Source organism: Prinia subflava, chromosome 1 (assembly GCF_021018805.1).
Source record: "Prinia subflava isolate CZ2003 ecotype Zambia chromosome 1, Cam_Psub_1.2, whole genome shotgun sequence".
Classification (NCBI taxonomy): domain Eukaryota; kingdom Metazoa; phylum Chordata; class Aves; order Passeriformes; family Cisticolidae; genus Prinia; species Prinia subflava.
The window spans coordinates 119,035,195-119,059,777 of NC_086247.1; the positions used below are offsets into that span (position 1 = coordinate 119,035,195).

The 24,583-nt window shown below is 40.4% G+C and overlaps 1 protein-coding gene across 2 annotated transcripts in view; it reads left to right on the forward strand.

Annotated features, from left to right (window-relative positions):
• SCRN1 (secernin 1) overlaps positions 1–24,583 on the forward strand; it is a 40,583-nt gene that overhangs the window by 11,371 nt on the left and 4,629 nt on the right. For both annotated transcript variants that reach the window (XM_063409718.1, XM_063409709.1), the window contains exons 3-7: positions 10,587–10,768; positions 15,913–16,115; positions 18,941–19,135; positions 20,752–20,917; positions 22,716–22,896. In XM_063409718.1, coding sequence (XP_063265788.1) covers positions 10,587–10,768; positions 15,913–16,115; positions 18,941–19,135; positions 20,752–20,917; positions 22,716–22,896 — 927 coding nt within the window. The remainder of the gene's footprint in view (positions 1–10,586; positions 10,769–15,912; positions 16,116–18,940; positions 19,136–20,751; positions 20,918–22,715; positions 22,897–24,583) is intronic.

Consider the following 24,583-nt stretch of genomic DNA (forward strand, 5'->3'; position numbering starts at 1 on the left):
AAAAGACAAGATTTTTTAAAAAGTCTGAAAATGAAACTCACTTTGTAACTTTTTTAATTGGGGAAAAAAAATCTATGATCTCTACTTTTTCTAGCAGACAGGCAAATCTGCTCACATCTCAGATTCCTGCAGCATGTAGTCAATTGATTTCCTTTTAAGGAAAAAATATCCTGGCTAACTGGAATTAGAAGCCAATTTTCAGAGTTTGTCACGTGCCAAATGAATTATTCTCATTCATGGTTGTTGTTTGGCAGTAGTGGGGCCTGACTATGCTACACAGGTTGAAAAACATGTAGCCAGAAATCTGGGACTTGAGGAACTTGTGCTCTGATAAGGGATTGTGAGAGGAGGAGAATGAGAGTGCTCAAGCTTTGTAAGCCAGACTTAACTCTTGTACATGCCATTGGCTCTGTTGGCGTGTTCTGCAGCTGGGCACCTGCATCATGGTCAGTTTTTAGTGCTGCGGCTTTTCTCTGAATCCAGGCTGGAGTCCTGAAGCTGGACACTGATGCCGTGGATGCAGGCTGAAGGGACCCTGCTGGAGGTTACTGTAATTGTAGTCTGCAATTGTTTTAATGATAGGAGAAATGCAGCCTTGTTTTAATGACAGAAGAAATGGAGGGATAAGCAGATGTGGAAGAGTGAAGCAAAAGGACAAATGAGCAAGAAGACAGGAAGAGGGGAAAGTGTAAAGTGAAGGTGGAATGGAAAGACTGAGGCACCAGAAGGGAAGACAAGGATCTGTGCAGGCAGTCATTTCATCAGAGGAGACAGAGCCTGATGATGCACTGCCAGGAGCTTTTAGAGTCCACGGGTTCTTGCTCTGACTGGCAGCTGGGAAAGCAGAAGCTGTGAGGTTCCCTGCATTCAGCTTCCTCCTGCTCCTGTGGCTGTGCAGAAGGCTGAGGACAGGAGGTGTTCTGCACCAGGCTGATGTCTCTCATCCAAACAGATTCTTTATGGATCTAGTTGTCACCTACACAGAAAATATCGGAAGACCAGTGCCAGTTTTAATTCTGTGTTTCAAATGGGGTGACATCCAGATTTCAGAGGGTTTGGTGCACTTCTTTCTAACAGTTAATGTTCTCTTAATTCTTTTTGCTGCCAACATCTAGTACAACTTGTGCATTATTAAATGGTTTCATTTTGGATATAAAGAAATCCCCTCCCCCAGGAGCACTATGTGCTGTTAAGTGCTGTAGCACCTTATAGACGTGTGCTGGCATATGTAACACAAGTGTGACCATGAGACAAGAGGAAAACTTCAGAGCAGTTTGTTTTAAAACACCTCTATAAAACTGGAAATAAAAAAAGTTCTGTTATTGGGGAAGAAGAACTTTGGAAAGCTTCTCTGTTTTGTACCCTTAATGGAGAACAATTTGTAAGAACTTACTGTAAGAGTTCTTGATTCTTTTGGTTTCTTTTCCCCATATCCTACTCTTTGATGAGATTGTCATAGTTTGCTGAAGCATATAGATAAGCCATATATAATCTATTATGATTCCTCTTTCACACCATGATTCGCTGGTTTAATGCCTTTTTTAAGTGTTCAGTTGTAAACTCACTCTTTTGCCAGACCTTTTAGAAGCAGCAAGTGTAATTGCTTTTCTTAGCACAACACAGTTTGTCGATTTAGTCTGCAAGGATCTGCAAGCATTCTGCCTAAATGCTGTTCTTTTTTTTTTTTTTAATCAAGGTAAAGTTTGTTGCTGTGTGGTGAAGATGCACTTTTTTAGATGACAAACTGGAGTGGGTCTTTAGAAAAAAAAAAGTAGGGGCTTAAGTTCTAATTGATGGATACTTTGGCTTCTGCTGGTCTATGCTACTGCATAATTTCTTCATTAGCTAGCCTGAGGTTTTCCAAGTAAAGTTGTGTACAGCAGCATACAGGCTCCAGGTGTTTGCCAAATTCTTCCTGTTTCTTCCTAGCTCAGGATAAAAACATCATTTTCCCAGAGTAGTGCAAGTGATTGCTTATCACTGCATCTTAATTGCACTCAGCACTAAGTATCATTAATGTATTTTGCTTTTTTTCTACTCATGCATATTTTGGGTAGAGTAAGCTGGTTTTAATTGTTTTGTTAGGTCTGAGGGCTGTCTGGTAGTGTATTGGTAGTGAGTGGTACCTCAAAGTCAAGAAAAGCTTTAAGGAAAGGCTTGAATTCAGCTGCTTCGCCTTGTTAATTGCCAGGCATGCAACACTATCTACCTTTTAAGCAAACTTGTCAGTGGTAATTAACTGATGTGGGAGTGGAGAGGAGTGTCAGAGCTTCTATATGGAGCTTTGACATGCTCAGGGTTAATACTTTGTTCTTTAAAACCCGTGGAAGCTGCCAACACTTCAGTTATTGTTGGTGTAGATTTTCTTTTTTACTACAGCATTCCTTCCCTTGCACTTTGTAAAACTAACTAAACAGCTCTGAGAAACTAAATGTACGATATTTACAAATGGAAAAATGTGGCCGATCAATTGCACACTATAGTTTTTCTAAGTCTGTAATCCTTTGTGCGTCTGACTAGATTTTTTTTTTCTTCTCATCCATCCTGGTGTTTTGGGTTTCTTTTTTCCAAATGAGCAGCTTTTCTCTCTATTCCATATTGTGTATTTGCTTTGGTTTCTTTACCTTCACTGGACAGGGATAGTGGACTTGGTTTTCATTATGTTCTATTTTTTTGCACATAATGTGGTTCAGTGTGTATCAAATTGTGATTACCTGTTTATGCTGTCACCCATGTTCTGAATTCCTGTTAAGAGGTGGTAATGACATGGGTTGTTTTACAGAACTCTGTCAGGGAGTTTGTATTCTATTTATTTCCTGTTTCTGTTCTGTGCTGCTCCTGTTTGCAACTGTGATAATGCACGGTGTAACCAAAAGTGGCCCAGTAATTCGGTGAGATTGTTGCCAGGAAGGAATGGGGCTGTGCTGTACAGCTCTCAGTTAGTTTGTGGCAGGGCCTCAGGGGAGCTCAGTGAATACCACAAGTCATTTTCAGCCTGATCTTTGCAGCTCAGTCTACCAGACAAGCAACCCTGCAGCTGGCTCATCAACATAATTCCTTCCCTCCATGTCAGCAGGTTCCCAAGACCCTGAACAAAGGGGCTTTTCATTAAAGGTCCCTTCTGTGTATGTGTGTGACAACTTTCTCAAAAGTTTGTTCTTCCCTTGCATTGCAATTTTGCAGGGGCAGATGCTGATCAGCTCTCCCTTGTTGGAGTGATCAGCCTAGTGAATTTGTGTGTGCAGGTGAGGTGTTGCTCCCCTAAGCATAAATAAGGTCCTTTTTTGAATGCCTCTACTAAAAGTGTGTTCTTTTTTTTCCCAAATGTGGATTTTCAGAATTTGTCACATGTTCATGAGAATTCTTGCCATATGCTTTTTAAAATCAAGCCCCTTTGTCTTATTTTAAGGCAGATTTTACTCACTAGACTTCTTTTATTCTCTATTAACTACTGCCTGCTGTGGTTTTCCTTCTCCTGAAGAAGTCTTGGCTGAATGACTTTTTTGTGGATGAATTTCCCATTTTGTGGATTTTTTTTTCTTTTAGATTCACCTTCCTTTCCTCTGACTTCACCTTATATTCATGATTTCAAAATAGTCATGGTTTCTTGGTTCACTATAGAGCTCTTTTATCTTAACAGCATGCAACTTCTTATGGAGTAATGGAAAGGGGAAAGTAGAAAAGGTAGACTAGCAAAGAAGTCTATAAAACTGTGGACTATGCAAATTTTTTCTAGTGTGTTGGTATTAAGCACAGATCTGGGCTGAAAGCCAGCCCTCTGTGGGGTAGGAGGAATTTTTTTTTCTCTAAAACATCATGTTATAGTTATGCCTCAGTTATTCTTTTGTTTTTGCTGTTACTTTTTTATTTTTAATGGATATCATGCTACCTCCCCTTGCTCTGAGTTTTCAGAGGAGCAGTAAGATTTTTTCTGTAGATGGGTCTGAGGACTGCAGACTCACCTAAAGGAAACTGATGGGTCCCTGCCTGGTGTTGCAAGACAGTAAAAGCTTGGAAAGCAGACTTTGTGTTCAAGCTGGCTTTGTATCACCTGGTGATCTTAATCCTGGTGTTTGTAACATAATCACCAGACATCACAGCAGTGCTGCAGTTCAGTTCTGGGGTACCGTGGTTCCCTTTTTTGCCAGCTCTTTGGGTTATCTGCGCTGTGTCACAGGCAAGGTAGCAGGATCTGGTAACAGAAGTCAGTCAGCAGCAGGGTGTACTGAGAATCTGCTCTTTGGGAAGGCTCCAGGCCAGGCTGGCTGTGCTGTCTCACAGTCACATTGCTGCAGGTGTGGATGTGAACCTGAGCACTCTCCATGGGAGAGTGGTGCCTGGCAGGGAGCCTTGGTGAAGCACAGCAGTGTTTGTGCCTGCGATGGAGCATTTTGCTTACCCTCTGTAGATCAGTGAGGTTGCATTTTGAAGGCTAGCAGTTCAGAGGTGCTTTAGGAAGCTGCATTCTTGCCTCTCTGGGTGCTGGCTGGAGGCAGCAGAGCTCCTGCACACGCAGACAGATTGCTTTGCCCAAGCCACCTTGCTGCAGCTCAGCCTGAGCCTTCAGAGAAGAAGGAGAGGCACTGTGCAGGAGACAGCAGCTAAGAAAAGAAACTGGCTGCTGCCTTCAGCTTGGCTGATGTGAGTGTTTTCTCTCTTCTGCTCCATTGCAGGCCACTGGCCTTTAAACTAATGTGTTTGACTTTGCTTTGTAGCACAGCGCACGACGCAGCAGCAGCAGTTCCGAGGTAGAAGCCATAATCTCTTGGATGTTTCTGCCCTCTCAGTGCCTGTTTTTACTGTGGGAGTGCTGCTTATTTGTTCTCTTCTGCTACCAGAGCAAACCTGGTTAGCTTGAACTGTTCTTTTTTGTTCTTAGTTTTTTAAATTTTCCTTTTTTATTGTAGCAGACAGGAAGAAGAAGGGAGAGTATTAGAATTGTGTGGGGCAAAAAAGTGCCAACTCTTCCATCCTGACCCGAACCATTTAATTATGTCAAAACATATGAGTGAGCAAGTATTTTAAACACTTAGGATATCCAAGAGTTCCAAGGATATCTATGTGATGGGCTTTGTGGCTTCTTTGAAAGCTGTTTCTTGCTGTTCTAAGACATTAAATTAATAAGCTTCATCCACATTTCAGTTTTAATTTTGCTTATTACCCAGGAGAGTGCTAAATTTGTATCTTGAAAAACAAGAGATGAATTCTTGACTGCTAAATCTACTCTGACATATAGTGTCTCCAGAGAGTGTTCTCAGCCTTGAGTGCCTTGCTGCACTCTGGTATTTGATTTGATTTGTTTAAAGATATTTAAATTTCATTTTGAGGACCACTTTTCCATACAGTGGCTCACATGCCTGAGGCTTGACAGAGCAGGTTAGAGTCAGTCAGAGGGTGCAGAGAGTTTTGTTTTTTGTCAGGGGAACTGTTTGGCTTTTTCTAGCTTCTCTATTTTTTCCCCCCTAGAATAAAATTGATCATCCTGACACACTGCTAGAGATAAGATTCAGATTTTATAGTTACTGATTGCAATGAATACAAACAGCTGGGAACAATATGCAATTACACAGCATATGTAAAGTGCACTAGGGCCTTCCTAAAAAGAGAAAAAAGCTGTTCTTAATATGACGGAGACACTACTATGGCAGAAAATGGTGCTTTTTTCTCTTTGTACAGTTAGTAAATACTTTCATGTTTGTCTACAACGTGAGGATACAAGTAGCAGAGTGTTTCTGAGAGCTGGCTACCTGAGGGTTCATCCTGCTGCTGGAGAGACTTCTGCTCACTGCTCTGGTTTGACCATGTCACCACTAGAATTGGGGCTGACTACTTGAGAGGCACCCAGGCTGGATTTATCCCAGTGTGGCTGTCCCCTTCACTGTGGCACAAGTTTTGCTGCTGTAGGAGATGTCGTGGCCACGTTTAGTGGGTGTGGTAAAGACATCCAGATGTCTTCCACTCTGTACTTAGTTCTGCTTACTGTGTAAGCAAGCACTGGTAGTAGCATTGGCTAACCACCTCTTTTGTATTGTGTACTACTGCTGGCATGTTTCTCTTTCCAAGGAGAGGTTATTCCCACTTCTTTGAGCTCTACTAAATTTGTTTCTGTAAATAAGCAGCAGCAGAATTGCCTGTAAAGCTCACTGCTAGGCACATCTGCTTTAGATAGTCTGAGGGGCTTCCTTGAACAACTCTGTTCTAGTTTTCCAGGTTTCCAGTTCCCCACAGTGGGAGAGCCCAGGCAGCCCATGTCACCTGTGGGGTCACCTGTCCGTAGGTTTCCAGCCAGGCTGTCAGTCTCACTGTCCCATGGCCAGGCAGGCAGCAGGCTGTGAGACTGCCTCAGAACATTTTTTGCATCCCACTTTTGAAAGGGGTTAAAAAAGCAACCATGGTGCAACTTACTGAGTTGCTACCATCATACAGATATTTTACCTATTTTCAGATATGTGCTGTGGTATGGTAGTGCTTGAAGTAGTGAAGCAAAGAGTTAATGCCAAGTTTGAGCCTGGATCTGATGGCAGGGAAGGGGGCTGGGGTGGGATCTCTTTTGTAATCTGGAATCTTAATGCCTCCTTTCAAAGATCATCTCTTTCTAAAGCATTCCCTGACTATTGCCTTTGTTATCCAGGGCTGAAGCCTATGTGATTTCATTGATATTTCATAATGACCTGACTGACAGTGCTAGGAATTGGGCTTCTGCTGCCTTAGTACAGTAGGAACTGCACAATAGTTTCTTTTCATTAATGGAAGAAGAAATCTCTTGTGCTTATGACTGTTGTGTCTGGTTTTGGAATACCTCCACCTTATCTGCATGCCCTAGCTAGGCTGGTAGATACATTTGTGCCTTGTGCTATTCTTAGAACTCCCTTGATAAGATTCTCTTCTTGATACTGTAAGTGAAATAAAAGAAGTATCATTAATTCCCAGCCTGCTCAATTCTCTTTAAAGTTGTTGGCTTCATCTTTTGTGTGTGAGGTCTCTCTTCTTTAGTTTTATACTTTCTAATGGGAATTTACTGTCACAGGGCAAGATGCCAGTTCCGCCACTTTCAGGACTTGAATTCTAGAAAATCAATGGAGCCTGACACCACTCACTCTCAGCCTTTGCCACCAAATTTGTCAGTATTCTTCTGTTTTCAGCATTCATACTCAAAGAAAAATGTTGGTCCAGCTGAGGCTCGTCATTTCAGGAATTTTGAAGACAGGGTTAGTGGCAAGCAGAATCACAGCAGTACCTGATGTCTGTTTTATTTGCCATTTCCTAGTTTGGCACAGGGCTCTGTGGAACAGGCTGCTCTGCTGTTGTGCTGGAGGGACCCCACAGGTCTGTGGGGTGCAGGAGAGGAGACAGGGATGTTGGAATTTTTCCTGCTTTTGAATTTTCTCCTGTCACCATCTGAGCTCCTGTTCCTAGAGATTTAGTGGACAGTGAGGTTTTTTTGGTGGATAGTGTTGTCTTTCCCCCCTATTCCTTTTGAGCTTTAGCTGTTGCAGGGATATGTCCTGGTTTCTGTGGAGCAAGCAGCAGTGGTTTGCTGTGGTGCAAATCCAGTGTCTGGCTCTAGTTGACCTGCCTTTACAACTGATGTGTCTTGGCTACAAGTGGACAGCCCAGTTCCTCTTGGTTCTTGGGAAAGAGTTTTCTGACGTTATTTTGAGAGGGGGATGGTGAAGTTGTGAAGTGAGATCTTTATGTTTAAAATTAATAATCTACTGTCTCCTCTGGACCCTAGCTTTTTGAAAAGCTCATACCTACTATTATAAATGTGAACCAAGCTCCTGCCTTAATCCATCAATCCCATTGAGTGCCTATTTTTATGCCTACTGGAGTAAATAATTATCATGGGAAGGTAAAACATCATCAAGACTTATCCAGCAGTGTCAATAACCCTGACAAATGAATAAGAATCAAGTCAATAGTAGTTTTACAAGACCTGTCAATGACTGTCAGACTGAAATGGTTTTTCTGTTATTTAGGTCTTCTGAGACAATTTATGTAAATAAGGCAAGGCTTGACTATTGTCTGTGTACCTGAGTTATTGTATGGAAACTGCATATAGCATGAAAATATGCTCCATGTTCATTTGTTTTTGGGTTGGGAGACATAGAGAAGCAATATGGAAGGTGTATTTTGAGGTGTGTGGTGTTGCCTATGGATGTTTTCTGGTCTCTGATTACATCTTTACTAAACAAAACCACATTTTTTTCAGAATGCTCTGGATTCATCAAGCAGGAACAAACAATTTCCTCTTTTCCTTTTCTCAACTGCTACCACTGACAATAAGATCTTTGCAATGAATAGCAGCTTTGGTAGCGTTTGCTTTTTGGAATGAGGCGCCAAGTAATAAATGATTGGTGGCAAGGATAGCCTTGCAAATATGTTTTGCAGAGGAAAGCCATTCAGCATTTTTTTTAGCTTAACTATCACTTTTCAGAGTGTTATCATTTTTCCTTCTAAAAAATGAGTCAGTGTAAGCAAGCCTGTATAAAAGGGCTATTCAGCCAGAAAATGCTATGCAAGTGTGGGTGTATGGAGCACTGAAGTCTCCTCCCCACTGTGTCTAGGTTTTTGTTCTCTGCTGTAGGATTGAGAAGGTTCGTGGATGGCTCTGCAGGATGGCTGCAGGCAGCTGAGCACCTATGACAGGCAGGGGGCTGAGGCTGCAGACCTGGGGCCTGACAGCTGCTCTGGTGCTGTCTTCACACACACTCTTCCTTTGCTGCGCCAGCTGCCCTTCCGCACACCCAGCAAATATTCTCTGCTCACACACGTGTCAGTCTTGTCCAAACAGCCCTGACCTGAAGCTCTGGAATGAAATTGTGCAGAATGTCAGAAATGAGATTTGTTTGCTGACAGCTCAAAAGGAGAATGGGGACTTTGGATTAGAAATGTCAATTACGGCATGGCTTGGTTGCACAATGAAGTAAAGGGTGAACTGTATAAAGAGTTTTTATTAGTCAGATCTTAGCTCCTGGCCAGTGCCAAATGTTGTTGCACCTTGATAGGTGAGGAATTTGCCTCTATAAAATCACAGTGCTATCTTAGCAATTTAGTCTAACAGCCTGGTCAAATATTAGGGATGTTCTCCTACAAATACAGCAGATATTTGTCCTGACAGGATCTTCCTGCCAAAGCCTGTCCTTAGACTGAAAAAGTTCACTGCCCCTCTGCTTTGTGGTGTTTTGTTTTTTGTTTTGTTTAGTTTTGACCTATTTGCACACATTACCTAATGAAGGTGGCAAGCTCATTTCTTGTATCCCTCATGTGTGGTCAAAGTGAAGGACTCTGAAAATGCCATTTCTGACCAAAGATAATCTATTGCACGTTTTAATTGCATAGTAGAGGAACTGTTACTGTAAAATCATTGCTCAGGACTGGAGGCTGAAGATGATCATGGAGTATAATCCTTAAAGGCAGAAAGAAAGTCTAGGAAAAAAACCCCAAAGCTTCTTCATGCTCTGATAATTTTAGACTGATTTCTTTGGCTTTAGATTTAATATAGACACAGCCAGGCAAACAAGGCAAATAACTTTTAGTCCACAAGTCCGTTCTGATGATCCTGTTTACTTTGATATCCCTGATCAGATATTCCTTCAAAATACTGTTGCAGCTTACTTCCTATAGGGAAGATGTTACAAGAGGAGTGCTGGACCCTAAGAGATGCCTCATAAATACAATGAGGTTTCTCAAAAGCAAATTCTGCAGAGTTTGATCCATGAAAAACTTGATGTGAACTCAACAGTAAAATGTAAAGTCCATTTCTTTGGTTTGCACAAACCAATGATGGATTGAGCTCTCATCCATGCTGTCTGGGAAAACAGTGCTTGTTTTGAAGGCAGGGGCTTGTCTTGAAGGCAAGTAAATGTATTTGAAAGGTAACATAATTGCTTTCTTCCTTGCAGTTACAATGACTTCTCTGTAGCCTTCCTTTGTATTTTTGACTTGTCCAGTACATTTGCAGACATCTAATTAAAGTAGACTATTTAAAATAAAATTTTAAAGTTTAAGGAACAGCAATGCTCATGTTTTATTTCTGTGACTGGTTATCAAAGTGGTTTATTATTTCACTGAATCCTTTCAAGGCTTATTTTTTTTTCCTCTTTCTACCAGTTGTATCTGTGTTGGGGGCAGCTGCAGGGGAGGCAGCAAGGGAGAGGAGGAAGCCTTCTAATGTATTTTGTCCCAGTTACCATTGTTACACTGTGTATGTATAAAGTACTGGAGAGGGTGCTTCGGGGAGGTTTGATGTTGTTACTATGTACAGGTATGATCTGTGATTTATTAATGTAACAGTACAGCCTGTCTCCTGCTGCTTTCCACTGATGTTAGCATTTGGGTCCTGCTTATCTCGTGGAAGCCTGCAAGCATCAGCACATGTATTTTCCCAGGCTGATGCACTATGAGGATGTCAAGGTTCAAACATGACACTTAAATGTTGTTTAAAGAAGTTCCTTGTTCATTCACAAAACATGGACCTTTTAAATAACGTGTGTCCTTTGTGTACACTGAAGTCTTGTGTTACTTGAGTCCCAGCAGTAGATGAAGTGGTTGTTTAACTTCCTCTCTCCCTGCCGTCTCTGCAGTGCACGTACATCGAGATTGAGCAGGTGCCCAAGACTCACGCCGTGGTGCTGAGCAGGCCCTCCTGGCTTTGGGGGGCAGAAATGGGAGCTAATGAGCACGGAGTGTGTGTAGCTAACGAAGCTGTCCTGACCAGAGAACCAGCTTCTGAGTCTGAAGCCTTGCTTGGCATGGATCTTGTCAGGTGGGTGTCCTGCTGAGCTGTGACCAGCCTTTCATCGTCAGCCTTAGATGGTGCTGGTGCCAGGTAACAGCTTTGTGGTGTTGGCACAAGGAGATTTTAAAACACTGTAAAGAGGCCAGGTAGGGCTCCAGATACAGCTGAGTGAAAACTTGAAACACTTGCAATCTGAATTTAGCTCCCAAGAATGTACCAATCTGTGGTTGGTTACTCAAACTACCTTGTCTGCCTACCCTACAGTTGAGCAGTGGCTATTGTGACAGGATAAGAGATGTGATAACATTGTTAGTAAGGAACTGCTAACTAATTTGTAATATCAGATTGCTGGTGTGCCCTTCATCCTCCCCCACTTTACAACAGCCTACTCGGACCTAAAAAGCTTATTCTGGGCTTATAGCCAACTGTAGGCATAAACAAACTACTATGCCTTACTTCAGCCCATGCATTCCAATGCAAACCATTGCCCTTGTTCCAGTGCTGGCACACAAACTCCCGGGAGTCTGTTCATTGACAGCTGTCTGCCCAAAAGGCCTGTGCTGCACTGTAAATCTCAGCCTGCATGCTGGTCTTGTAGTGAAGAGAATTTAAAGGAGGCTTGGCTGGGGGATGAAAGCTGAAAATGAAAGGAGAGAGAACGTGTGAACTTATCACAAAGAGAAATGAAGCAAGCGGACTCAATTCAAAGACTGGACAGGACAACAGCTGCATATTTAATTTAATCAGCCTTAGACAAAATAGTCCTACTGGACTTTGCCCTAGGATACTTAATGAGCTGACTGAAGCAGTTACAGGTGAAGTCTCTTTTTTTCTTGAGGACTGTTGAAAAATGGGAGAGGGCTTCGTTGACTGGAGAAAGTTAAATGCTGTGGCTATTCTCAATATAGTTAAAAAGAGTTGTTGTAAACCAGCTTAACCTCAGTTAAGCTGGTTTAAGCTCAGTTAAGCTGAAGGGAAAAAACCTCAAATATCAAGGAGTTGATAAATGCACAGTAATAACTGGTAGTCAAGAAAAATCCTGTCAAACCATTCTACTTTACTTAACAATGAGTTAACATATGTTATAGATAAAAGGATAGGAAACGGATTCCTTAACTTTTAGGAGGATGTTAAAACCTTCGACGTTATTCTTATGAGCAAGCTGGGAAGCATGAGTTAGAAGAAATTGTTGTTAGGTGCATAGCTGCCTGAAACTGTACCTGTAACTGTTCTCTAACATGTCTCTGCAGAAACAGTGTCTGCTTCCCGCTACCATAAATCAAGAGGCATATGGGCCAGTTGGAGAGAATGCAGTGGAAACTGGAAATGAGATCAGAGAGCTATAGAGTCTGACCAATGAGGAAATCATGAGGGAATTTGGGTTATATTTCTCTTTGGTATTTCTCTAAGCCCTGTATATACTGAAGGAATCTGTGGAGAAGCTCTGCCTTAGAGAACTAGTAAATTTAATTGCATCAAGGGAGGCTGAGTAGATGTGAGGGGTTGTTTATGAAAGTAGAGGACAACCTTTTGCGAAGAAAAGAACTTGGATGACTTTTGAAGCTCCACTTTTGTTTTTTTCATTCTACTACAGTCCTTTTGAAACTTTAACAAACCATTGGTTTAAATGTCGAGTTCTACTTATTTCTTACTCAGTTATTGCAGTCTCAAAGGACTGTTCAACATTCAAATATATATGTTATCCAACAGCTCTAGATTCACCCACACTAGCAAATCAGGACACACCAAAATAAGGAGGCACTGGCCATAAACTGGCCATAAGTCATCACCTGTAGATGCTGCTCTCCTTCTCTTCCTTCTTACCTGCAGAAGAAATTGTAGCTCAGCTGCAGAGAGAGGGTGCTTCAGGCAAGGAGACCCAGAGATGTGTTGTTACCATCTGCTGCTTGTTCCAGCCTAAGCGATTCTTTCTCTTACTGTGAAGACTTGGCCAGTTGAATGAAGTGTGTGTGTTTCATGTCACCTCATGGAACAGAGAGCCATCAAGTACAAAATCGATCCCATAGGCTGCAGTGAAGCAGCTGGCACCAGCTCTGCCTCTTTGGTGGAGTATCACAGTATGTCAGAACTCGAATGATTCTTAAGAAACTAATAAAGTTTGTGTGATGGACTTCAGGGTTAGAAGTTGATCCTATTCCATGCAGGCTGGTCCCCATCCCAGTTAATCTAAATAGAGAACGTGGATCTAATCACAACATACAGAAAAACTGAGAGAAAATATGTTACAGCAACAATTCCTATGGAACCTTTTTTTTTCTTCCTCATGGGATTTATTTGAAAGCTGATTTTTGAAAGCCATACCAGTATTGCTGCATTTATTAGCTTATCAGGATTTTCTTAGGTATTCTTTCTAGCTGCCTACAGTCATGGGTTTTTTGATGTACAGTTACAACTATAAAGCACCTGTTCACTTAGGGAAGCATATTCTTCTGAAGGGTTCATGTACTGTTTTGCTGATAAGTTAGGACAGCATTATGATACAAAAAAGAAATATGGAGAAACCTGTAAATTACACCCTTATTTTTGCATTTTTGTCTTAATTTTAATCCCTATGAGTTTGTATTATTTATTTGTTCTTTTCATCCCAGGTGCAATAATTTTTTCAGAGCCACACAGAGATGCCAATCTTGGCAGGGAGTCAAGAAAGCTCTTTAAAATGGTATTAATTTGTTTACCAATTTCTTTCCTTAGAGACTTCAAAACTGAATCAAGTAGAATGTCATCAAGTATGTTAGTTAATTTGGAAAGCCTGCATTATGTAATTGATAGGTGAAGTTGAAAAGCTTAAGTTAATATTGTTTTGACAATATGACAGCACATTGGAGGTACTTAGGCAGTGGATTGTACTAAATTACTGAAATCTCATTAATAACTAATTCAAGCTCTCATCTGGGGTTGAAATGGCTTCTAACTATTCTTCCAGCTCACCTTGAAGGGTACTCTGAAGTGTGTTAGTGGGAGGGTTATGCTGTGGTTGTCCAGGACACTGATGCTAGATAACTGACAAGATTTAATTTTGTGGAAATGAGTTGTGTGGTTGCTGTGTAGGATGGTTGTGGTTGTGGGGTTTTTTTGGTTTTTTTTTTTTTTCTTCCTCTGTCCCTTGTGACTGACAGATAGGAGCAGCCAAGCAAAAGCAGAGCCTAGACCTTTACTTACTGGAAATAAATGTAACATTGGGGCCATTTATAAAAAAATAATACCTAAAGGATGCTTCTTCAGCCTGAAACCACAAACCGCAGCTGCAATCCCTGCTGCGGTTTTGGCAGTGAAAGCTGTACTGTAACCATCTCAAATGGAAAATTTCAGGGAGACATTATGAGAGTTTTAGTGGTATGTTATGTCTCTTGGCAGGTTTTGATCTAATTATAACCTAATGGTTTTGATCATTAACTGGGGAGAAAGGAGCAGATTATCACTGAATCTAGGGACTGGATGGTCAGCAAGGTAGTTGTCAGTCCATTCACCTGTGGCAGGGACTGCTCTTAGGGAGTAAATAAGGCAGTCTTTGGACTGGCTTTTAAATTATGTCTGTGGTATGTGCAAAGACTGGCATAGTTGTATTGGTCTGAAAAAGCAATTGCACCAGTGATGAAAAGAATGAAGGAAAAACATAAATGCACAGGGACTAAAAATGGAGTCACCAGTGCAAAACAAGTTTCAGCTAACAAGAAAAGAAAAGAGGGAAAGATCCTATAAATGCAAAGTAAGAAGATGATGGGGGAGGAATTGTCACTTTAAGTTAAGACTTAAAATTCTAGTTGGCTCTTGGCTCTTCTTTGTCAGTAAGGGATAAATAGATGCTGCTGAGAGAGATGAAAACACTGCTTTCAATAATTCAGCCTAAAACAAGGTAGCCAAGTATTTAACATAGCAGAGCCAGTACAGATATCAGGTCGAGAAGTACTGACATCAACAAGTCTGTATTCAAATTATCAGGACCTGATTTGTCTACTGTAGTTTTTAGGAAGGAAACAGAATGGCATTTTCTTGTCATGTGATCTCAAGAGAAATGGAAAGATCTAGCATAGATAGTATGTATATCTAAAAAAGTGATTTTCTTGGAACTATCCATCAGTCAAAATTATTTTGTCCATAGAACGGTTAGAGAAAGACAAACACAGAGGAAAATATTAAGGTGACAAAACAACAGAGAGAAATTTTGGACTGATCCAGGTAACTCCCAAAGGATGGAGGCATGGATATGCTGTTGTTTGAAACACTGCATTTCCTTATTACCAGGAATTAGATTTTGGGACCACTGAAATCGTTTGCAGGTCTGATTTCAACTTCTGGTTACTGCTTTTGTTGTTGATTCAATTAGGGCTGTAAATTATATCAAGGGATTATTTAATGCCACTTACTCAAGGCAGGATACAGTCATTCCCTTCAGCTTTGTAAAATTTATTACCACACCTCAGTTTACTTTTCCATAAATGATCCTTCCTTTGCTTGAACTTCCTTTTAAAATGCTGTTTTTTCAGACATGTGGTTGCTCTTACTTCTGACAAAAGCCATGTCTGGTATTCAAATAGCTTTTTGGGGAAGCCTCTCTGCAGGAACTCTGAAGTATGACTGCACAAATGCTTGTCTTTTCAGCATGTAATTTGCATATAAAGATAATACCTAGTTTTCATGGCCAACCAGAGCATTAGGAAAGAGAAGTTGTAGAGAAGTTGTGATATTGAATACTCCTTCCCTTTTTTTGGTAGCTGGTAATATTAATTTACAATTTCCCACCCTTGTATAGAAAAGTAAACAGTGCAGCTGTTACTTAAAACAAAATACTTGCAGGTTGTCCTTCAAATGTATTCTGCCTGAGGAGGAGATAAATAGAGCATTGCATGTTTACAGTGCAGCTGAGATCATTGGTTGGTAATTGGACTCTTTTTTGAAAAATTAAAACCCATCTATGACAGGCTTGAGAGTAAAGAACCAGTGTAGAAAATCAAGACTAGAAACAAATAACTCAGTATCTCATCCTTTTATTCTAGTAACTGATTAAAGCAAGAACTCTTACCCTAGGCACACCAGACACTTCAGTATTTAAGCATTTATTTAAGATAAATGCTGATGTTTAAAAGTGATAACTGAAGGAGATCTCACTGTTTCATTCCTCTCTGAATCTCTGTTTTACCCTTTTCTTATAGACTTGGCCTAGAAAGAGGGGCAACAGCTAAAGAAGCACTGGATATAATAGTAGCTCTGTTGGAAGAGCATGGACAAGGTGGAAATTACTATGAGGATGGGAGTTCATGCCATACTTTCCAAAGTGCGTTTTTGATTGTGGACAGAAATGAAGCCTGGATATTGGAGACTTCTGGAAAGTATTGGGCAGCTGAAAAAATCACAGGTTAGTTCTGAACTCACAGCAAGTCCTATTAAAAATAGCTGTGAAGAGTTGTCTTGGGAGAATTTGTTTTAAATTCAGTAAGTAAATAAGTGACTAATGAATGCAAGTGTTTGATTAAATCACCAATTTTAGTTTTCTATATTCGTACCACTCTTTTTTTTACATGTTGATTTGCATTGGCTGATGTGACCTAGCATTTTCTGTGGAGATGGAGATTGTTGCCTTTATGCATAAACTGTGTAATAATTATATTTTTTATATTTGATAGGTGTATTTTCCCAGATTTATTTTCTGTTTGGAACGTGTCAGATGGGTTTTTTTGATGGCGTTTATGCCCAAATTATTGTTTACAAATCTAAAATATTGTGAGGAAAGGATAAGCATTGATGGTTTTGACAAAAGGGCTTTTTTTCAGGTGATAAAATGAATGGGTTGCTGGTGGTGGTTCCTTTACTGAAATAGATACACTCCCTTTATTTCCCTGTTTTTTAAATTATAGTGCAAACCAATAATTTTCTACTCTTTAAATTTGTAAATGTTTTCTATTTCTGTATGTGTGAAGCCAGAGCTGCCAAACTAATAGAATTCACTGGCTTAGTGGATGAATTTATTTAAAACTTTTCCAGCATATAAGGGCTGCCTTAATGTAATATGGTTGTTTAAGACTTGTATTTAATTTATTCTCATCTTGTTTTTGAAGGGATTTTTATTTTCATAAAAGTAGAGCTTTTTAAAATGTACTCATCTTTGAATGAAGTGAAAATTCAGAGTATTCAAGAGGACTTTTGTCATCCATGTCTTGAGCTATGACAGATCCATTAAGTTCTCTCCTCATTTCCCCCTAAATGAAAGGTAGGAGATAAATATGGGAAGAAGCAAAGAAAAAACACCAGGCTGTGCAGTGTTGTGTGATGGCCTGCTGTCAGTCCCTGCCATCAAATGGGAATCAGTTACCTTCACAGAGGTGGTGTTTCCCAAGTAAAGCCTGTATTTTAAGGACACCCACAGGTTATCTGGCACAAACAGATACCAAACTTAGAGGAGGGAAGACTGAAAATGCTGTCCTGATAAAACCCCAGCTCTAGAAAGCAGCTGACTCCTGAGGTTCCTGGGATTATGCAGTGACAGCCTGCCTTCTTCTCCTGACCTGCCTGACTGATATTTGAAGAACAGTGGGTTTTATTTAGCAGTTTTAGCTGCATCAGCAATACATAACCTCCACGTCCTTCTTCCCAGCAAGTAAGCTGTTGCCTTCATCTGCTGCTTGCAGCTTTTTGGAATGGTTCTGCAGCTCTGTTCTGGTTTTTACCAGCACACTGCTCTTCAGGAGATCCCTGTGAGCTGCAGATAAGCAGTTTCCATCTCCTGCAGCCCACCAGGAGGAAAGGCTGCTGGCTATGTAAGAACTCTATATTTCATACTTTGTTCAGGAGGTTCTTTTTTGCAACCATAAGTGTGCCTCTTAAGCTTTCAAATGAATGCACAAATGCTGTTCAAATGGGGAAAATGTGTCATTCTCCGGTGTGAAGGCATATTTTTTTCCTGACTATCCTCATAGTTTTAAGATTGCTGCTGCAGGACTGTAAAACTTATAGTGAGAGTTTATCAAGCAACTCTCTGACAATAATTTAAGAATAAACATTTCAAAACCATTTCTATTAATGTTCCCAAGTCTCAGTGGAAAAATGTATTTGATTGATAATTTTTTTTTGTTGTGGTGAATGAAATATTATTTTGCATGGGTTAATAAATGTAATATTTAAAGAGCTCTTAAAGAGTGGCTTGCCCAACTGGACACAAATACAAATATCCTCATCACTCAAGTCAAGAAAATTCCCTGAAAAGTATGCTGTTTGAAAGTGTGAATCAGAGTAAGCTGTCAGTGACCGTAGTGTAAGTCAGAATTGGATGACATGGACTTTTTTGCAGAATGATGCCTAGAATTTCCTTAAGTTGTTACCCTTTATTTAAATTGCATGCATGAGTCATTACAAAAGCAAGCTTACTTTTTGGGAAGGCAGTATTAAAAACTTCCACAGCTACTGGCTTTGCTTCTGTCTAAGAAATGATTTGTGCTAAATTCCAGATTCTGTTTATTTTAGTTTATAGTTTTACTTTATCAGCTCTTTCTCTGGCTTCCAATGCATTTGCTTTATTCTCTCTGAGGAGTATCTGCAGCAACCACTGCCATGCTGTGGATATATGGCTGTAAGCACTGCAGTATTTTTGATAAAAGAACTTTAAAAATGTTTAGTATTCTTCGGAGGCTACTTGCACATTCTTTTTATTTCATGCCATTTTAAAACGGAAGGTGAAAAAATTTAATTTAAACCTATCTTGCAGCTTACAGTGAAACTGCTTCTCAACTGGGAAGTTTAATTAAGATTTTAAAAACATTTTCCAACTTCTTAATTTTGAAGGGCAAGGCAGGCTCATGAAATGCAGCTGGGCTGAAATATATTTTGAAATCAAGTCAGATCTCAAGCCTTCCTGTCCATGGCACTGGACAAAAGATTAGGCAGGTGTCTTTGGCATTTGGATACCACTATTGCTTTGAGGTCAGAATAACTGAGGGGTGGACTGGCATTCTGTCTAAATCTCACTATTAATCACAAGTGTCAATGTCTCAGTAGGGGCACAGAGGACTGAGCTCTGCAGCCTGCAGTGACTGGTAATTCTCTGTACATGTAATTATACAGTTACACGATCGTGCCAAATGTACATACTGACCAATGGTTTGTTTCCTAACTGATAAGACATTTTCCTTCCAGCTTCTCCAAGAAAAACTGTATTAATGCTCTCTTTTAATATGTGGCTCTTTCTAGAGGGAGTGAAATGCATTTGCAATCAGCTTTCATTAACTACAAAAATTGATGCTGAGCATCCTGAACTAAGGAATTATGTGAAAAGTCAAGGCTGGTGGAATGGAGACTCAGACTTCAATTTTTCTGAAGTGTTTTCTCTTGCTGATGACCATTTAGCCTGTTGTTCTGGCAGGGAGAGCCTAGAAAAGCAAGGTGGTAAGTGTTGAACAATCTTTCTGTGGCCACACTGGGTTTTTAGTCACTGCTGCCCCCTTTGCATATTCTGTCCAGAACTACGTGTGACTGAGAACACCTCTGCATGCAGACTGTGTAGGAAGGAAGATCAGAACTAAAGACTGTCCCCAAACTTGCCACAATTTAGGATGAAGCCCTTAATGTCACCCTCAAGCTTTCAAAACAGGATTGCAATTACAGAGTAACTTTCTTCATGTGCATGATGTGCCACTGCATTTGTGCTTTCCTGTAATTTCAGTGACGCTACCTAAGAGTAAAATTATACCATCAAAAAAAACCAAGAATGTTTGTTTGTCACATATCAAAGACTGAGCTCACTGGAATCTGTATTTTGGGAAAAATGTAGATTTAACCTTTTGGGGAAAGGTTCAAGAGCATAGTTTAAGGAAGAGCAGTTGTAAACTGAAGTCCCTTTTTCTTTGTTGAGCAGAACAAAGCTACTGGAACAGACATTGTGCTTATTCTCTGCAATCAAAGGAAAGGTTTACTTCCAGACCCAAATTTATTACTGACTTCAGCTTGCTGCAGCTGGCCAAAATACCTCTGAAATGGCCAGCCTGCAGTAGTGCATGGCTGACATATATCTGCTCTTCCACGCATGAAAAATAGCACAAATTATCATTTTCAAAAAAGCCCCTTACTACAGATGTGAATTTACTAGACTGTTGGCATTTTCACATGTTGGTGAATGTTCTGAAGAGTGTAGAGGGGAGATATTTGTTGCACTGCAGGATTCTTGCTAAGGCTGTAGAATTGCAGGCAGTGTGGTTTGTGTCTGAGGCAAATACAATAACTCTGAAGGACTATAGGTAAAAGATCTTAATAAATCTGGATTATAGCACTGAAAACCCTGCGGGCTGCTACAGACAGATGGCTGTGGCTGAAAACCTTGCAGGCTGCTGAGTCATTCCTTGTCTCCTGGTGTACTGAGGCACCTGTGCATGGAGGTTTGAGTCACTGTAGAGTCTGAGAAGGAACGGGGAAGAAGCCTGACCTGCCACAGGAGCAGTGTGAGAAAACGTGGAGGGGCCATGGGGGGAAAGCTGTGGGGGACACAGGCAGGAAACACAGTGAGAACAGGGGATTCTTGTGGATTGGGGTTTGGAGAAAAATCTTGGTGTCTAGGTCTGGGTCTGCTGCTGTAACATTTTGTGACTGCAAGATGATGTTTCAAAATTTTGACTGGGAGATAATGGAAATTGAGAAGTGGAAGATCAGGGTGCTGTCATTCTGCCCTGCTTGGGCAGAGTAAAATGGATGTCTTATGTAAGTAGTCTGTTCATAGTGACTGCTAAAACAGTATTACAACCTTCTTCCTGAAAAAGCACTTTTAAATAGCATTTCTCCCTACCTGGCAATTGCCATGCCTAATTAATGCTTCCTACTGTTCTCATTTACTAGCTAAGCACGTTCTTTCTGAATGTTCATTGTTTAAGTAGAAACTATTAACTGGGATTTGTGACATCCCCGTGTCAAGTGTCAGTGGCCATTTTAGGCCAGGGCTTGTTCAGGCTAAAATGCTTACCTGGGCTTCAAGCCATTGAACACTCAGGAATCTTTTCCCCCCCTCCATATAGGTGACGTTTCTGCACAAGCTATGATTGATGTCCTGCGTGACAAGGACAGTGGTGTCTGTGTGGACTCTGAATCTTTCCTTACTACAGCTAGCATAGTGTCTGTTCTGCCTCAGGACCCTAGTTTTCCCTGTATTCATTACTTCACTGGCACGCCAGACCCTTCAAGGTAAGCCACAGCACTGGGGTCCCTGGGGTGCAGAGCAGGTGATGGGTTGAAAGGTAATAAACAAACCCTGCCACCCAAACTGGAACATACTTCAAGAGCATGTTCTAACCAGAAATGCACTCAGTGCTCTGTGATGTGCAATCTGACAGGAGCCAGGAATTCCAGTGTAGTTGCTTTCCAATTGGAAAGTTGTTGAGATGATGAAGTTGGGGACTTCCCAAGTCACTTCTCTTGAAGGTGGGTGCAAAACTCGAACAAATAAAGTGTTTTAACTATCAAAGAGGGGTTGTGTACTCTAGGTAGCTTCATATGACATCAAAACATTAACACAGCAAAATATCTGTGAGTTGCTGGGCTCCCAAGCATGTTCTTTATTGGAGGGACAATTTCGAGTTGGTTTACATGGTGTTCTCTCTAGTTGGAAATAGCTGAGGAGATTGGGGAACTCATGGGCCAGATCATCAAAAAGCTAATGAATTATCTTGTGTTTTAAACAGAATCCACCTGGGATTCACAGCAATTAAACTAAGCCACTTGCAGTTATTCAGGAGATCTACCTCTTGCTTTGAAGTAAAGAGGTTATGGGGAGAAGAAAATGGTGCCCTTGAATAGCTGACGGTCATTCATGTAGGAGGACTGGTAGTAATCCTTAGGTTTTACTGAGGGCTGTGGAAGTCATCCATGCTAAAGGGACTTTCCACCTACCCTTCATTATGCAACTCAGACTTTCAGGGTCAAGTGTCAGTTTTAAACTTGCTTACCCAAACTTTTCTTTGACTCGATGCAAATCCTTTGCAATAAAAAGGAGCAAGGCTTCAAATTATTTTGCTGGGATTTCTGTCCTTTTGAAGGTGGAAAACCTGGGTTAAAAGCCTTGCTTGGAGACCTTTCTTGCTTTATGCTACACTGTAATGCATTAAGAAAGAACTATTTTAAATGCAGCTAGTGAGTCATGTAAATTCTTAGTCAGCAAGGCTTCGTGACAGTGATGGAAAGGGTGGCAGGACTGAACCTGCTGACTGTACACAGGCAGTGGTTATTAATTGTGTGTTGCAGAAGTCTTGCACCTTTGGCATGTTCTTCACTGCAGAATGCAGGGTGCTTTGTTGTTCCGTATCTAAAGAGAAGGAAGGCAGTTTTTCCATGCACTTGCCAAAACCTACTTTCAGCTTCTCAGGAACGAAGATCCTGTATTGATGGGGTTTTTTTGTTTGTCTCTCTCTAGAGTTTAGATCCAAACTCAGTGTTCAAGTTGTTTGAAAAATGTCACAATATTGGTAGCCATGTCTTTAGCTCTTGAAGTAAAATTCTAAAGTGCCGCTGTTTATACGCAAAATCCTCTGATATTGAGCAAGATACGTAATCTTCCCTGCTCCACACAAGTGGTTTTTTTCTGATTTTAATAAAAATTAAATCTGGAAGGAGGAGGAGAGATGACAGTGGGAACAGAGGAGAAAAACTGATGTGAGGCTGAATGTTGAGATTTGTTACAAAAAACTTGGAGGGGAAAATCAGTGCTACTCTTCTAAAGAAGTGGCAGAACTGGCATGAGGACATCAGAGAATCTTAAAGGTAAAAGGGGCAATAAGGTTTTACAACAATTGCCAAATCCCAGTTCTTTTAAAGCACATAGTTTTGTTTGTGACCAGTTTCAAATCTCTAACCTTACCCATGCCTAGTGTAGATGAATTACCTATGCTATTCTCTATGTGTTGTTTTAAAATAGCCTGGTGAACATTTCAATAACATATACGACATCTCTCTTATTACTGCAAGCAGTAATTCTCATTTCTTTCAGGTCCATATTTAAACCCTTTATTTTTGTCGATGATGTAAAATTAGTACCAAAAGTGCAGTCTCCTTCTTTTGGCAATGATGATCCTGCTAAGAAGATACCTCGATTCCAGGAGAAACCTGACCGTAGGCATGAATTGTACAAGGCACATGAATGGGCCCGATCTCTCCTGGAGAACGATCAGGTAAGAGCTGTGGGACCTGCAGTTACAGAATTGAAGTCAATGTAGATTCCTAACTCCAGAACCTAGTTCACAGTCACTCACTGGAAAACATTCTCTGAATAGTCTCAGAATCCTTGCAAGTTTAGCCTGAATAATGATGCCCTCTGAAGGACAAACTATTCTGCATAGTTTTCGTTATCCTGAGAGTGTTCTATTACTTTTACAAAATGAAAAGTCAAACTGTTAAGCTGATTATCTTGTTCAATCCCCACTGTGCATAAGGCTTTTTAGTGATTAGAACACTGGATTCTAGTGCAACATAGTATCAGAATTATGTGCTAGGATAAGGACAGGAGTGTTGTAATTTAAATTATATGATGGATTAAGAACTACATAGTTTGGAAAGGTATTTTTCTTGAAGGAATAATTTGCACATGACAGTTTGGCAAGTCTTGCTTTTTGCAATTCAGTGTGTTTCCGTTAATTTTTAAGATTTAACTGAAAATGCCATGTGAGAATAAAAGACACTTTGCAGTGCCATGCAGTACATACCCAAGGGCTGAAAACCTTCCATTGTAAAAAAACAGTGTTGAAGATCTCTTATGCAAATAATTTTGGAATAAGTGAACTCAGGAAGGGGATTAGTCTGTATACCTTTTCCAAGTAGTTGAGATACAACCACTTGGAAAAGTGGATACACTTGGATACAACAACTTTTGGTGTCATCAGGCAGGTAGTTCAGTAACTTCTCAACATTTGCAATTACAACTACAGCAGTAAAGTGGATAAGTGGTTTTAAGGAGATGAAACAGAGGGAAGGATCACCAACACCTGTCAGGCTTTTGTTGATATTCAAGCAATTTGTGGAAGACCCTCACATAGTTGTGTTGAACTTCCACAGAGGACTTGTTTCTCTACAGTTTTCCTCTGTGTGTATTTGCATGGGTCAGAGTCATGCTATGATCATAACAACATTCAGTGAGACCCATTATTGATTAAGGAAGCTATGATAACCTTTGGTAGTAGTACAAGCATTATTTAAATGCAGTTTGGACTAGATTTTTAAGTTCTTGGAATGGTGTAATTTAAAATCTGTGGTCTCTGGTAACATTGTTGTAATGTGAGGGTGGCTATCTCATGTCATTATGCAAGATGTTGATTTAGGGAAGACCTAGAAGAGGGATCTTAGCATCCTGTGGACTCTAGCCTGTTAAAGTCCCCAGAATGTGATACCAATAGTTGTGGTAGAAAAGAAAATGCAGTTTCTACTCAGGCTTCATGCTATAAAAGCTGCCCATCCAAGCGCCGCAACCTTAGATGAGATGCTCTATTCTTTCTGGACAAAATGCTGAGAAAAATCCTGAAAAACTCAGAATCACCACTCATTCCAAATGACTTTTTTCCCCCTTTTTGAAAGCTGCAAGCAAAAAAAGCAGCACTTCTCAAAAAAAAAAAAAAAAAAAAAAAAAAAAAAAAAAAAAAAAAAGAGTTTAAATAACATTTGGATCAAATGAAATTACAAATTACACCTTTTCCAGGAGTAAATTTTCCAGAAACACAAAGAGCAGTAAGTCAGAATAGCACACAAAATCTCCCTGGGATTTGGAGCCTTAATACTGTTACATGACACATCATTTCAGATCTAGTCATCATCTTGCAGGTGTTGATTTGAGGGATGCACATGCAAATACCGCAACCTGTAGAATTC